Below are 14,313 nucleotides of genomic sequence, written 5' to 3'. Positions count from 1 at the left end.
GCCAAGGTGTCAGAGTGTGGAGCGAGAGCCCTGCAGGGCCCGAGTGCTTGGGGCCCCTTCCTCGGGCACAGGCCATGAGAGTGGCTGGGCAGGGGGACCGAGCCCACCTGGCTGCCAGTCACATGAGTCTATAAAGGTCACTGACCTTCCAGATGCCTCTCAGAGAGTCTGTCCCGTCAGATTGAGGAGAACGCTGATGCTGAGCCTCCCAGTGAGCTGGGGGAGCAGGGAGGTTTTCCCTACACCAGCAGGTATATTAGTTGGCCAGGGCCATCATAACAAGTGCCCGAAACCAAGAGGCTCAAACAGTACACATTTGGTGTCTCAGCATTCTGGAGCTGGAAGTTCCAGTTTAGATGTCAGATGGTTGGTTTCTCCTGAGGGTGTGAGCGAGAATCTGCTCCAGGCCTCTCCCTTAGCTTCTGCTGATTTAGGCAGTCATTGGTGATTCCTGGTCACTGTCCTCACGTTCATGTGGTGTCTTCCTCCTGCATGGCTGTCTGTGCACATGGCCCCGTTTTTATAAACACATCAGTTGTGTTGGGTTAGGCACCCATCCTATTCCAATAAGACCTCATCTTCACTAATTCCACCTGGAGTAGCCCTAATTCTAAACCAGGAGGTTCTGGAGTTAGGATTGGGATCTATGGACTTTGGGAAGTATGGTTCAGCCCTGGCAGTGGGAATTCCCTGACATCTTTTTTTGCTTGGAGCCCCCACTACCCTGATGACCTCACCCCCTTCCCTGGGAACACTCAGTGTGCTCCAACTGCTGTCTCATCCCCTTGGGTCTGCTGGGTCAGCTGGGTGTACTGGGGTGGGGGAGTGGAATGTACCCCATTACTCCCAGGATGGTATGCCAGTCCCCAGTCTGTCCTGCCTTCAGCCTTTATACACGTTCTTCCCCCTGCCTGGGTTTAGCTAGGAAGTCATCTTTTTGGGAAACCTTCTGATGGGGATGATGATCATGAGTATATTGATGGTGAAAAAAAAAGGTCTCGTAGCCTCTGTGGAGCTCTTGTGTCGATGGGCTCGTTGTCTGACACTGACAAAAATAGTGCCCTGCATTTTGCAGGAATCAGGGCAAAGCAGGGCCACATGCCTGCTAGGACCACAGATGTCATCATTAGGCCCTCCGGGACTGTGGGGGGCCTCCTCCTGTTGGAGACACTGTTCAGCAGAGCCTTTCCCTGGGGCTGAGGGGCACCCTAACAATGGGTGTCATCTCTTAATGCAAAGCAGACAAGCCTTCTCAGGCCTCCCAGGCTGACTGCTTCATTCTCTCCATGCTACTGACCCCTGGCCTTATGCCCAGGAAGACCCTCACCCACTTCCTTCTGGCCCACCCTTGTGATCCCAACCCTCTCTCATACATACCCTCTCAGTCCACCATGCGATCCTTGGCCTTCTGCCAGGCCCTGCCTGCTGTCACCTCCCTCACTGCCTGGTGTCATGCCATGGCATGTTCCTAGACACGTCTCACAGCTCCTATTGGAAACTGGGTTCCCTGCCTTTATGCCCTTCTGGAAAGAGGGGCTACTGCCAGAATGGACATCTTGCCCCCTCAGAGACTGGGAAGGCAAGTATGAGCTATCTCTCAGGGGGAACTTCGGCTCCATATCAGGAAGCCCAGAGTGGAGTGGAGTGGAGTGGAGTGGAGTGGAGTGGGTGTCAGACTTGGGAGAGAGGACACAGTTGGCAGGTGCATTCTGGCACCCAGGCTGAATAGAGAGACTAAGTCCCCCTTGTTTTGTATGGCAGGGTCTGTGGCATTGTCATCCCCTGGAACTACCCATTGATGATGCTCTCCTGGAAGACAGCTGCCTGCCTGGCTGCTGGGAACACAGTGGTGATCAAGCCTGCCCAGGTGGGTGTGGGTGTGTTCCAGGCCGGGCCTGTGGGCTTCAGAGGGTATTGGTAAGCACCCTGTAAAGGAGGAGACAGGTGGCCTGTTGGCCCCTTTGCCCATGTGGGACTGGTTTCTCCTCAAGGAAGGAAGGGTACTGTTGATGAAGGCTGGCCTTCTGGGGCCCTGCTCAGAGGTGGCATGCATCAGGGGCCAGTGTGGGCTATAGGCAGAGTCAAGTCAGCTGTCCATGGACCTGCAGCTGCTTTGTGAGCAGTTGGGGATTTTTCCACACATGCCAGCACTCTGGTTTTGGGGGAGCAGAAACCCTGTTCGGTACCCCTTTTGTTCAAGCCCTATGCTCTGAGACTAAAGCCCAGTCCCTCCTAGAAAGGCTACAGAGGTAGGACGTTGGGCTCACTCAGGCAGGCTGGAAGGGCCTGAGCAGGGTCCCCTGGGGATGAGGACACCTCTGCACGAGCCTCAGCTTCTTTCTCTGTACAGCAGCAGTAGCAACCCCTCCCCTGCTGGCCCCTAGAGGTGTGAGGAACTGAAGGCAAGATGCTCCATGTGAAGGCAAGATGCTCCATCACTTGGCTCTGAACAGTGTGCCCAGGAGGTCTCTTGCTCCCCTGGCTGCTTTGGGGCAATTTGGCTCCAGAAGTATTATAATAAAAACCAACAATAATCATAGTTGACATTTACAGTATTCATCCTGAGTCAGGCACTCCTCAAGCATTTTAATAATACAACGAATTACATTAAAATTTGCATATATTTGCTTATTGAGCATCACAACAACCCTCTGAGATGGTCTGTGACCCTCCCCCCACTATTAGTGTGGGGTGCTGTGCACAGATCCAGGCACTTGTCCCTGGAAGAGCCCCTGACAGGCCTACACCCATCCCAGGCCCAGATGTGGTACAGCTAGAGACCTGTGGGGGGTGAGGCACAGTCCACCCTTAATGAGGAAGATTACCTGGTCCAGATAGGAACAGCTGCTTGTAGGTCAAGGAGAGGGGACGGCCTCTGGCAGTGAGGCAGTAATCAGAATCTTGCACAGACCACTGCCTGGCACCGAGGTGCTTCCAGGCAGTCCTGGGACTCCACACTCTCTGAGTGAAGAAGGTATGAACATTCAGGAAGGGGCCAGGCCTGGCCACACGGCTGGAGCCTGCGAGGAGAAGGCGCTAGAAGGTACGTGAGGTTCTCCCAGCTGTCCCCTGGAGGGTCTTCCTGCCATGACTGCTTCTCCCTGCTTGTTACCTTGGCTGCTGGGAGAGGAAGGCAGGAACCCTACTTCCCAATCCCTCCAGACCCAGTCTTTTTTCCTGCCTCCACAGGTGACCCCACTCACAGCCTTGAAGTTTGCAGAGTTGACCTTGAAGGCTGGCATTCCCAAGGGGGTGGTCAACATCCTCCCGGGATCTGGTAAGGGATGTGGACATGGGAATCTGGGGGTGCCAGGGCTCTAGGCAGCCAGAGATGCACTTGGTCAGAACAGGGTTGCTGCATGATGCACGTTGGGTGGAGCAAAGTGGGGCACAGTGATCCAGTGGGGGTGGCCAGCCTGATAGGGAGATGGCCCTCTCCCATGGTAGGGGAGACCCACACCTGGAAGGGTTCTAGCTTTCAAATGCTTCCCTGAATGTTTTCCATTTTTTTGTATGTATATATGTGCTCTAAAATAAATTATGTAACTTGGGAATTATCTGCCCTTGGAGGTTTGAGAGAATTTATCTGTAGAACATTCTAGGCTTAGAGCATCTGGGGAGATATTATTACATGAATTGCTTTTTTAGTTTCTTCTGTGGTTAGTAGTCTAGTTTATCGGAAAACTTCTTGCACACATTTAAAATGTATTGACATAGAGTTGTATTAATAATTTCTTATAATTAATTCCTTTTTTTGATTCTCCTTTGATTGTTAGAATATCAAACTATATTTTTTTCTTTTTTTATAAATTTATTTTTTATTGGTGTTCAATTTGCCAACATACAGAATAACACCCAGTGCTCATCCCATCAGGTGCCCCCCTCAGTGCCCGTCACCCGGTCACCCCCACCCCCCGCCCTCCTCCCCTTCCACCACCCCTAGTTCGTTTCCCAGAGTTAGGAGTCTTTCATGTTCTGTCTCCCTTTCTGATATTTCCCACACATTTTTTCTCCTTTCCCCTTTTATTCCCTTTCACTATTTTCTATATTCCCCAAATGAATAAAACTTTATATTTTAGATTGCATAATCTTTAACCATCCTCAAATTCTTTCCTTTGCCAGTTTAAACGTACTGTTGAGCCACTCTACTGAATTTTTTATTTCAGTTACTATATTTTTTAGTTCCAGAATTTCCACCTAATTCTTAAAGAAAAAATTTTTATTGATATTATCCACTTGGTGAGACATTGCCATCATAGCTTCCTTTATGCATGGTTTCCTTTAGTACTTTGAACATATTCATAATGGCTGCTTTGAAGTCTTTGTCTGTTAAGTATAATATCTGAGCCCTCTCAGCTTATGGTGCCTGTTTCTTTCTTCCTTTTTTTTCCCTCCTGATGGGTTACAATTTTCTATTTCTTTGCATGCATTATAGCATTCTTTGTTAAAAGCTAGATAATTTAGGTAATATATGGTACCAACTCTGGATCCTGATCCTCTTCTTCCCTTTCTAAAGCTTGTTTTCATTATTTGCTTGTTCGTGTCTTTAGTGGCTTGGCTAGGCTATTTGACTTAGGTCTGTTTTCCCTGTGGTGTGTAGCCACTGCTGCCACTCCTCAGAGCACAGCCTTGAGTACAAGATGACAGGAGTTTTAGCAGGACTCTCTGACTCTTCTTCCCCTGGTCTCCCTGTTAAGCTGCTTGCCTCCTTTGGTATCACGCTCAACAGTTCAGCTCCATTAACTACAGTTGGCTTGCTCTCCTGTTTTCAGCAATGCCGGAGGGCATAAATTCCTTGACAATCTGATTCAATTAACTTTGGGACCCTTTGCAGGGGTACTTTTTGAGGCCATCCTTTGAGATTTGTTCTTACCCAGGGGGCTCTCTCCCAGTTCTCTCCGCTAAACTAATTGACCTGCAGCTGACCTCATTGCTGTCATAGAGCTGTGCCTTCTCTTAATTGCTCACCCCCAAAATCTCTAATGTTTTTGAGAATTGCCCTTAGAATTGAATTTCCCCACACAACTTCAAATAAAGTCAGTCAATACCTTTGGAAAGCTCTCTGTTCTTATAGAAAGCTCCTCCCTCTGCCCAATATTTCTGAACCACTGCATCAGGTGATGGGCCCTGTGAGGAAGCTAGGGGTAGGTGGATAAGGGCCCAACACCATCAACCTGCCACACCCCAGTTAGTCTTCACTTTATGAGTAGGGACTGTGTGGAAGCCATACTCAACCAGGAAGTTAGCCTCTAAAACTCAGAATTGGAGGAGATGCAAATGGTGATGGACTGCCCCTCCTGGTAAGATGTCATATCCCTGGCCTGGGCACTGGAGTAGAGGAACCCTACCTTCCTGACCACACTCACCTGGGGTGGAGTTTCCATCAATCGGAGGGAGAGGGGAGATGCAGAGGGAGAGAATTGTTCATGGCTCAGGAACCACATAGACTCTCATTGTTCTTACTGAGATTTAGCAGATTTACTTGCATAAATGTTTCTTCACTTGCTATATGGAAATTTAGGAAAATTTCTAGAAACTTAATTTTTCCTTTTTTTAGTAATTTTCAACAGTTAGGGGCACCTGGGTGGCTCAGTCAGTTGAGCATCTACCATCGGCTCAGGTCATGATCTCAGGGTCCTGTGATCAAGTGCTGCATCAAGCTCCCTGCTCAATGGGGAATCTGCTTCTCCCTCTCCCTCTGCAGCTCCCCTGTTCATGCTCTCTCTCTCTCTCTCTCTCTCTCAAATAAATAAATAAAACATTTTAAATAAAAAAATAATTTTCACCAGTTATATTTCCTTGGGAATCATCAACAGGGCTCCTCATGCTAGCCTTCTGAAGTGACTTCAACCTCATAGCTTTTGAATTTATTGTGTTCATATTTTCATTATTCTTAAATAACATGCAACTGTTTTAATATCTTCTCTGACCCAGTAAGTAAAAAGACTTTAAAAAAATTTTCCAAGTGTTTTTTTCTAAAATTCTGTTCTTATATTTCTAGTTTTAATATGTCATGATCACAGAATATGGCCTGTGTATTTTTTTGCTAGTGCTGCCATAGTAAAGTACCACAAACTAGATAGCTTAAGCAACAGAACCTTACTGATTAAGGAGACTAGAAATAAAGGTGAAGGTGTTGGCAAGGCTGTGGTCCCTCTAGCTTTTGGGAAGATCCTTCCTTGCCTCTTCCTAGCTTTAGAGACATCACTCCCATCTCTGCCTTGACCTTGACATAGCACTTTCCTTCTGTGTGTGTCTGTATTCAAATTTTCCACTTTATAAGGACACCATTGACCTAATAAATCCATTACTGGATTAAGGCCAACCCTAATGATGTCATTTTAACTGATTATATCTGCAACAACCTATTCCCAAATAAAGTCACATTCTGAGGTACTGGGGTTGGGATAGCAGCATATAAATCGGGGGAAGACACAATCTAACCCACAATAACTTATAAACATTCTGCTTTCTAAAATGGAGAATTTCTGGAGCACCTGCCCAACTCCGTCAGTGGGAGCATGCAACTCTTGATCTCAGAGTTGTGAGTTTTAGCCCTACGCTGGGTGTAGAGATTACTTAAAAACAAAATCTTTAAAATGGAGAATTTATTTGTGATCTGATATATGACACCTTCTTGTAAGTATTTCTTCAGTAGCCTAAAATAGTGATTTTATTATTATTATTATTATTATTACTATTATTATTAAATACACTTTATTTTTCAGAGCACTTTAACGTTCACAGAAAAACTGAGTTGAAAGTGTAGAGAGTTCTCATATACTCCATATCCCCTTATGTGCACAGCAGCTTCCCTCACTATGAACATCCTACACCAGAGTGGTTTTACATTTGTTGCAATTGACAAACTTACAATGACACAGCATTATCATCCAAAGTTCATAGACTTCATTAGGATTCACTCTTGGTGTTCTACATAATATGACAAATGTATAATGACATACCTCCACCATTGTTATATCATACAGAATAGTCACAGCCCTAAAACTCCTCTGAGCTCCACCTTTTCATCCCTCCCTTCCACCTTCTTTCCCTCCAATCCCTGGCAACCACGAATCTTTTACTATCTCCATACTTTTGCCTTTTCCACAATGTCATATAGTGGTATACATTCTTTTCTGATTGGTTTCTTTCATTTAGTAATATACATTTAAGCTTCACGTCTTTTCATGGCTCGATAGCTCATTTCTTTTTTTTTTAATAATTTATTTATTTATTTAATAATAAATTTATTTTTTATTGGTGTTCAATTTGCCAACATACAGAATAACACCCAGTGCTCATCCCATCAAGTGCCCCTCTCAGTGCCCATCACCCACTCACACCCACCCCCTGCCCTCCTCCCCTTCTATCACCCCTAGTCCTTTTCCCAGAGTTAGGAGTCTTTATGTTCTGTCTCCCTTTCTGATAATTCCCACACACTTCTTCTCCCTTCCCTTATATTCCCTTTCACTACTATTTATATTCCCCAAATGAATGAGAACATACACTGTTTGTCCTTCTCCGATTGACTTACTTCACTCAGCATAATACCCTCCAGTTCCATCCATGTTGAAGCAAATGGTGGGTAATTGTTGTCTCTAATGGCTGAGTAATATTCCATTGTATACATAAACCACATCTTCTTTATCCATTCATCTTTCGATGGACACCGAGGATCCTTCCACAGTCTGGCTATTGTGGACATTGCTGCTAGAAACATTGGGGTGCAGGTGTCCCGGTGTTTCATTGCATCTGAATCTTTGGGGTAAATCCCCAATAGTGCAATTGCTGGGTCGTAGGTCAGGTTTATTTTTAACTCTTTGAGAAACCTCCACACAGTTTTCCAGAGTGGCTGCACCAGTTCACATTCCCACCAACAGTGTAAGAGGGTTCCCTTTTCTCCGCATCCTCTCCAACATTTGTGTTTTCCTGCCTTGTTAATTTTCCCCATTCTCACTGGTGTGAGCTGGGATCTCATTGTGGTTTTGATTTGTATTTCCCTGATGGCAAGTGATGCAGAGCATTTCTCATGTGCTTGTTGGCCATGTCTATGTCTTCCTCTGTGAGATTTCTGTTCATGTCTTTTGCCCATTTCATGATTGGATTGTTTGTTTCTTTGCTGTTGAGTTTAATAAGTTCTTCATAGATCTTGGAAACTAGCCCTTTATCTGATACGTCATTTGCAAATATCCTCTCCCATTCTGTAGGTTGTCTTTGAGTTTTGTTGACTGTATCCTTTGCTGTGCAAAAGCTTCTTATCTTGATGAAGTCCCGATAGTTCATTTTTGCTTTGGTTTCTTTTGCCTTCGTGGATGTATCTTGCAAGAAGTTACTGTGGCCGAATTCAAAAAGGGTGTTGCCTGTGTTCTCCTCTAGGATTTTGATGGCATCTTGTCTCACATTTAGATCTTTCATCCATTTTGAGTTTATCTTTGTGTATGGTGAAAGAGAGTGGTCTAGTTTCATTCTTCTGCATGTGGATGTCCATTTTCCAAGCACCATCTATTGAAGAGACTGTCTTTCTTCCAGTGGATCGTCTTTCCTCCTCTATCGAATATTAGTTGACCATAAAGTTGAGGGTCCACTTCTGGGTTCTCTATTCTGTTCCATTGATCTCTGTGTCTATTTTTGTGCCAGTACCACACTGTCTTGATGACCACAGCTTTGTAGTACCACCTGAAATCTGGCATTGTGATGCCCCCAGCTATAGTTTTCTTTTTTAAAATTCCCCTGGCTATTCGGGGTCTTTTCTGATTCCACACAAATCTTAAGATAATTTGTTCTATTCTCTGAAGAAAGTCCAGGGTATTTTGATAGGGTTGCATTAAATGTGTAAATTGTCGTGGGTAACATTGACATTTTCACAATATTAATTCTGCCAATCCATGAGCATGGAATATTTTTCCATCTCTTTGTGTCTTCCTCAATTTCTTTCAGAAGTGTTCTATAGTTTTTAGGGTGTAGACCCTTTCCCTCTTTGGTTAGGTTTATTCCTAGGTATCTTATGCTTTTGGGTGCAATTGTAAATGGGATTGACTCCTTAATTTCTCTTTCTCCAGTCTCATTGTTAGTGTATAGAAATGCCACTGACTTCTGGGCAATGATTTTTGTATCCTGCCACCCTGCCAAATTGCTGTATGAATTCTACCAATCTTGGGGTGAAGGCTTTTGGGTTTTCTATGTAGAGTATCATGTCATCGGTGAAGAGGGAGAGTTTGACTTCTTCTTTGCCAATTTGAATGCCTTTTATTTCTTTTTGTTGTCTGATTGCTGAGGCTAGGACTTCCAGTACTATGTTGAATAGCAGTGGTGAGAGTGGACATCCCTGTCTTGTTCCTGATCTTAGGGGAAAGGCTCCCAGTGCTTCCCCATTGAGAATGATATTTGCTGTGGGCTTTTTGTAGATAGCTTTTAGAATGTTGAGGGATGTTCCCTCTATCCCTACACTCTGAAGAGTTTTGATCAGGAATGGATGCTGAATTTTGTCAAATGCTTTATCTGCATCTAATGAGAGGATCATATGGTTCTTGGTTTTTCTCTTGCTGATATGATGAATCACATTGATTGTTTTACTAGTGTTGAACCAGCCTTGTGTCCCGGGAATAAATCCTACTTGGTCATGGTGAATAATTTTCTTAATGTTACTGTTGGATCCTATTGGCTAGTATCTTGTTGAGAATTTTTGCATCCATGTTCATCAGGGATATTGGTCTAGAATTCTCCTTTTTTGGTGGGGTCTTCGTCTGGTTTTGGAATTAAGGTGATGCTGGCCTCATAGAACGAAGTTGGAAGTACTCCATCTCTTTCTATCTTTCCAAACAGCTTTAGTATAATAGGTATGGTTTCTTCTTTAAACGTTTGATAGAATTCCCCTGGGAAGCCATCTGGCCCTGGACTCTTGTGTCTTGGGAGGTTTTGGATGACTGCTTCAATTTCCTCCCTGGTTATTGGCCTGTTCAGGTTTTCTATTTCTTCCCGTTCCAGTTTTGGTAGTTTGTGGCTTTCCAGGAATGTGTCCATTTCTTCTAGATTGCCTAATTTATTGGCGTATAGCTGTTCATAATATGTTTTTAAAATCGTTTGTATTTTCTTGGTGTTGGTAGTGACCTCTCTTTTCTCATTCATGATTTTATTAATTTGAGTCTTCTCTCTCTTCTTTTTAAAAAGGCTGGCTAATGGTTTATCTATCTTATTAATTCTTTCAAAGAACCAACTCCTGGTTTTGTTGATCTGTTCCATGGTTCTTCTGGTCTTGATTTCGTTGAGTTCTGCTCGAATCTTTATTAACTCTCTTCTTCTGCTGGGTGTAGGATCTATTTGCTGTTTTTTCTCTAGCTCCTTTAGGTGTAAGGATAGCTTTTGTATTTGAGTTCTTTCCAGTTTTTGAATGGAGGCTTCTATTGTGATGTATTTACCCCTCAGGACTGCTTTTGCTGCATCCCAAGGATTTTGAATGGTTATCTTCATTCTCATTAGTTTCCTTGAATCTTTTTAATTCTTCCTTAATTTCCTGGTTGACCCTTTCATCTTTTAGCAGGATGGTCCTTAACCTCCACGTGTTTGAGGTCCTTCCAAACTTCTTGTTGTGATTAGTTCTAATTTCAAGGCATTATGGTCTGCAAATATGCAGGGGACGATCCCAATCTTTTGGTATTGGTTCAGACCCGATTTGTGACCCAGTATGTGGTCTATTCTGGAGAAAGTTCCATGTGCACTTGAGAAGAATGTGTATTCAGTTGAGTTTGGACGTAAAGTTCTATAGATATCTGTGAAATCCACCTGGCCCAGTGTATCATTTAAAGCTCTTGTTTCTTTGGAGATGTTGTGCTTAGAAGACCTATCATGGGTAGAAAGAGCTAGTATAAGTGTATTATTATCTAAGTATTTCTTCACTTTGGTTATTAATTGGTTTAAATATTTGGCAGCTCCCACATTCAGGGCATATATAATGAGGATTGTTAAGCCCTCTTGTTGGATGGATCCTTTAAATATGATACAGTGTCCCTTTTCATCTCTCACTACAGTCTTCGGGGTAAATTTTTGTTTATCTGATATAAGAATGGCTACCCCTGCTTTCTTTTGAGGACCATTTGAATGGTAAATGGTTCTCCAACCTTTTATTTTCAGGTTGTAGGTGTCCTTCTGTCTAAAAGGAGTCTCTTGGGATCCCTGGGTGGCGCAGCGGTTTGGCGCCTGCCTTTGGCCCGGGGCGCGATCCTGGAGACCTGGGATCGAGTCCCACATCGGGCTCCCTGCATGGAGCCTGCTTCTCCCTCTGCCTGTGTCTCTGCCTCTCTGTCTCTCTCTGTGTGACTATCATGAATAAATAAATAAAAGATTTAAAATAAATAAATAAGTAAAATGAGTCTCTCGTAGGCAGCAAATAGATGGGTCCTGCTTTTTTATCCAGTCTGACACCCTGCGCCTTTTGATGGGGTCATTAAGCCCATTCACGTTCAGAGTTACTATTGACAGATATGAGTTTAGTATCATCATGATATCTATTCAGTCCTTGTTTTTATGGATTGTTCCACTGAACTTCTTCTTAAAGGGGAATTTTAAGAGTCCCCCTTAAAATTTCTTGCAGAGCTGGTTTGGAGGTCACATATTCATTCTTTCAGTTCCTGCCTGTCTTGGAAGCTCTTTAGCTCTCCTTCCATTCTGAATGAGAGCCTTACTGGATAAAGTATTCTTGGTTGCATGTTTTTCTCATTTAGAAACCTGTATATATCTTGCCAGCCCTTTCTGGCCTGACAGGTCTCTGTGGAGAGGTCTGCTATTACCCTAATACTCCTCCCCATAAAAGTCAGGGATTTCTTTTTCTTTTTTTTTTTTTTAATTTATATCCTCCAGATCTTTAGAAATCTAAAATTTTCAAATCCTATTTCTTTTTTCCTAAATTAAACTTATTTTTTTAAAGAAAATTGAAAAATACAGAAAAATATAAAAAAGAAAACATCTACAACACTCATATCATGGTAGGATATATCATATCATGGCAGCTTTCTCATGTAGTCATGGTAAATATGGTATTTATTTATTTATTTATTTATTTATTTACTTTCTTATTTATTAAATGATAAATTTATTTTTTATTGGTGTTCAATTTGCCAACATACAGAATAACACCCAGTGCTCATCCCGTCAAGTGCCCCCCTCAGTGCCCATCACCCATTCACCCCCACCCCCGCCCTCCTCCCCTTCCACCACCCCTAGTTCATTTCTCAGAGTTAGGAGTCTTTTTGTTCTGTCTCCCTTTATGATATTTCCTACCCATTTCTTCTCCCTTCCCTTCTATTCCCTTTAATATGATTTATATTCCCCAAATGATTGAGAACATATAATGTTTGTCCTTCTCTGATTGAAATACCCACCATTTGCTTCAATGTTGATGGAACTGGAGGGTATTATGCTGAGTGAAATAAGTTAGGGATTTCTTGTCTCTTGCTGCTTTAAGGATTTTCTCTTTATCTTTGGAATTTGCAAGCTTAACTATTAAATGTCGAGGTGTTGAACGGGTTTTATTGATTTTAGGAGGGGATCTCTCTATTTCCTGGATCTGAATGCCTGTTTCCCTTCCCAGATTAGGAAAGTTTTCAACTATGATTTGTTCAAATACATATTCTGGCCCTCTGTCCGTTTCAGCACCCTCGGGAACACCAATTAAACGTAGGTTTTTCTTCCTCAGGCTGTCGTTTATTTTCCTTAATCTGTCTTCCTGGTCTTTTAATTGTTTGTCTCCTTTTTCCTCAGTTTCCCTCTCTGCCATCAACTTGTCTTCTATGTCATTCACTCGTTCTTCTACCTCGTTAACCCTCGTCGTTAGGACTTCTAGTTTGGATTGCATCTCATTCAATTGATTTTTAATTGCTGCCTCATTAGATCTAAATTCTGCAGTCATGAAGTCTCTTGTGTCCTTTATGCTTTTATCTAGAGCCACCAATAGCTTTATAATAGTGCTTCTGAATTGGCTTTCTGACATTGAATTGTAATCCAAATTTTGTACCTCTGTGGGAGAGAGGACTGTTTCTGATTCTTTCTTTTGTGGTGAGGTTTTCCTTCTAGTCATTTTGCTCAGTGCAGAGTGGCCAAAAACAAGTTGTATTGGGAAAAGGAGAAAAAGAGAGAGAAAGAAGGAAAGAAAAGAGAAAAAGAAAAAAGGAAGAAAAAATGAAAAAGAAAGAAAAGGAAAGAAAGGGGAAAAAAGGGTGGGGGAAGCAAACAGAAATAAAAAACAAACAAACAAACAAACAAACAAAAACACCGGGGAGTATCTTCTGATTCTGTATACTTTAAGTCCCTTGACTTCCCCTGGAACTTGGCCATCTAGCTGGTCTTCTGGGGGAGGGGCCTGTTGTGCTGATTTTCAGGTGTTAGCACTTGGGGGAGCTGCTCAGCCCCTGTCTGGTGCAGGGCTCAGTGAGTAATGTTTATCCTGTTTATCCGGTGAGGCCACTGTGAGGCTCAGTGGGGGTTGTTTACTCCGTGAGGCCTCAGGAGGAACAACCACAGTGGTGGTGGCCAGCTCTGGAGCCCTGGATTCAGCTCCCACAGTAACTATGGAGCTCTCAGGCTGCAGAGGCCTGGATGCTCCAGGGGCAGGGACGCTGATCTGCAGCTCATTTCTTTTTAATGCTGAATACTATTCCATAGTCTGGATGTACCACAGGTTATTTATCTGTCCACCTACTGAAGGGCATCTCAGTTGCTTCCACGTTTTTGTAGCTATGAATAAAGCCGCTACAAATATCTATGTGCAGTGTGTCATGTAGACATAAGTTTTCAACTCATTTGGTGAATACCAAGGAGTGTGGTTGATTACGATATGGCTATTTTTACTTTTGTAAGAAATGGCCAAACTGTCTTCCAAATCAGTTGCACCATTTTGCATTCTTACCAGCCATGAATGAGGATTTCTGTTGTTCTAAACCTTTTCAACATTTGGTATTGTCAACATTTTGGATTTTGGACATTTTGATAAGTATGTAGTGATTGTTTTAATTTGCAATCTCTAGTGATATATGTTAAGCATCTTTACACACACTCATTTTTCATCTGTATATCTTTTATGATGAGGTGTGTGTACAGATCCTTTGCCCATTTAAAAAATTGGGTTGTTTATTTTCTTATTATTGAACTCTGTATATTTTGGATAACAAGCCTTTATCAGATATATCTTTTGCAAATATTTACTTTCCCAGTTATCTTCTTTTTGACAAGGATGGTGGAATGGAATTAGTATCAAAGTCACTTGTAGAACTGGAGCCTCTGGGGGGCTTAGCCCATTAAGCATCTGACTGTTGGTTTTGG

General features: G+C 43.1%; 1 protein-coding gene across 7 annotated transcripts in view; it reads left to right on the top strand.

Moving 5' to 3' along the window:
• ALDH1L1 (aldehyde dehydrogenase 1 family member L1) overlaps positions 1-14,313 on the top strand; it is a 110,844-nt gene that overhangs the window by 83,129 nt on the left and 13,402 nt on the right. For all 7 annotated transcript variants that reach the window (XM_025447698.3, XM_035702751.2, XM_025447670.3 and 4 more), the window contains 2 exons: positions 1,762-1,867; positions 3,190-3,277. In XM_025447698.3, the coding sequence (XP_025303483.1) occupies positions 1,762-1,867; positions 3,190-3,277 (194 nt within the window). The remainder of the gene's footprint in view (positions 1-1,761; positions 1,868-3,189; positions 3,278-14,313) is intronic.

This window comes from Canis lupus, chromosome 20 (assembly GCF_003254725.2).
Source record: "Canis lupus dingo isolate Sandy chromosome 20, ASM325472v2, whole genome shotgun sequence".
Classification (NCBI taxonomy): Eukaryota; Metazoa; Chordata; class Mammalia; order Carnivora; family Canidae; genus Canis; species Canis lupus.
The sequence above is the reverse complement of the archived record's forward strand: the minus strand, read 5'-3'. Positions and strand labels throughout refer to the sequence as shown.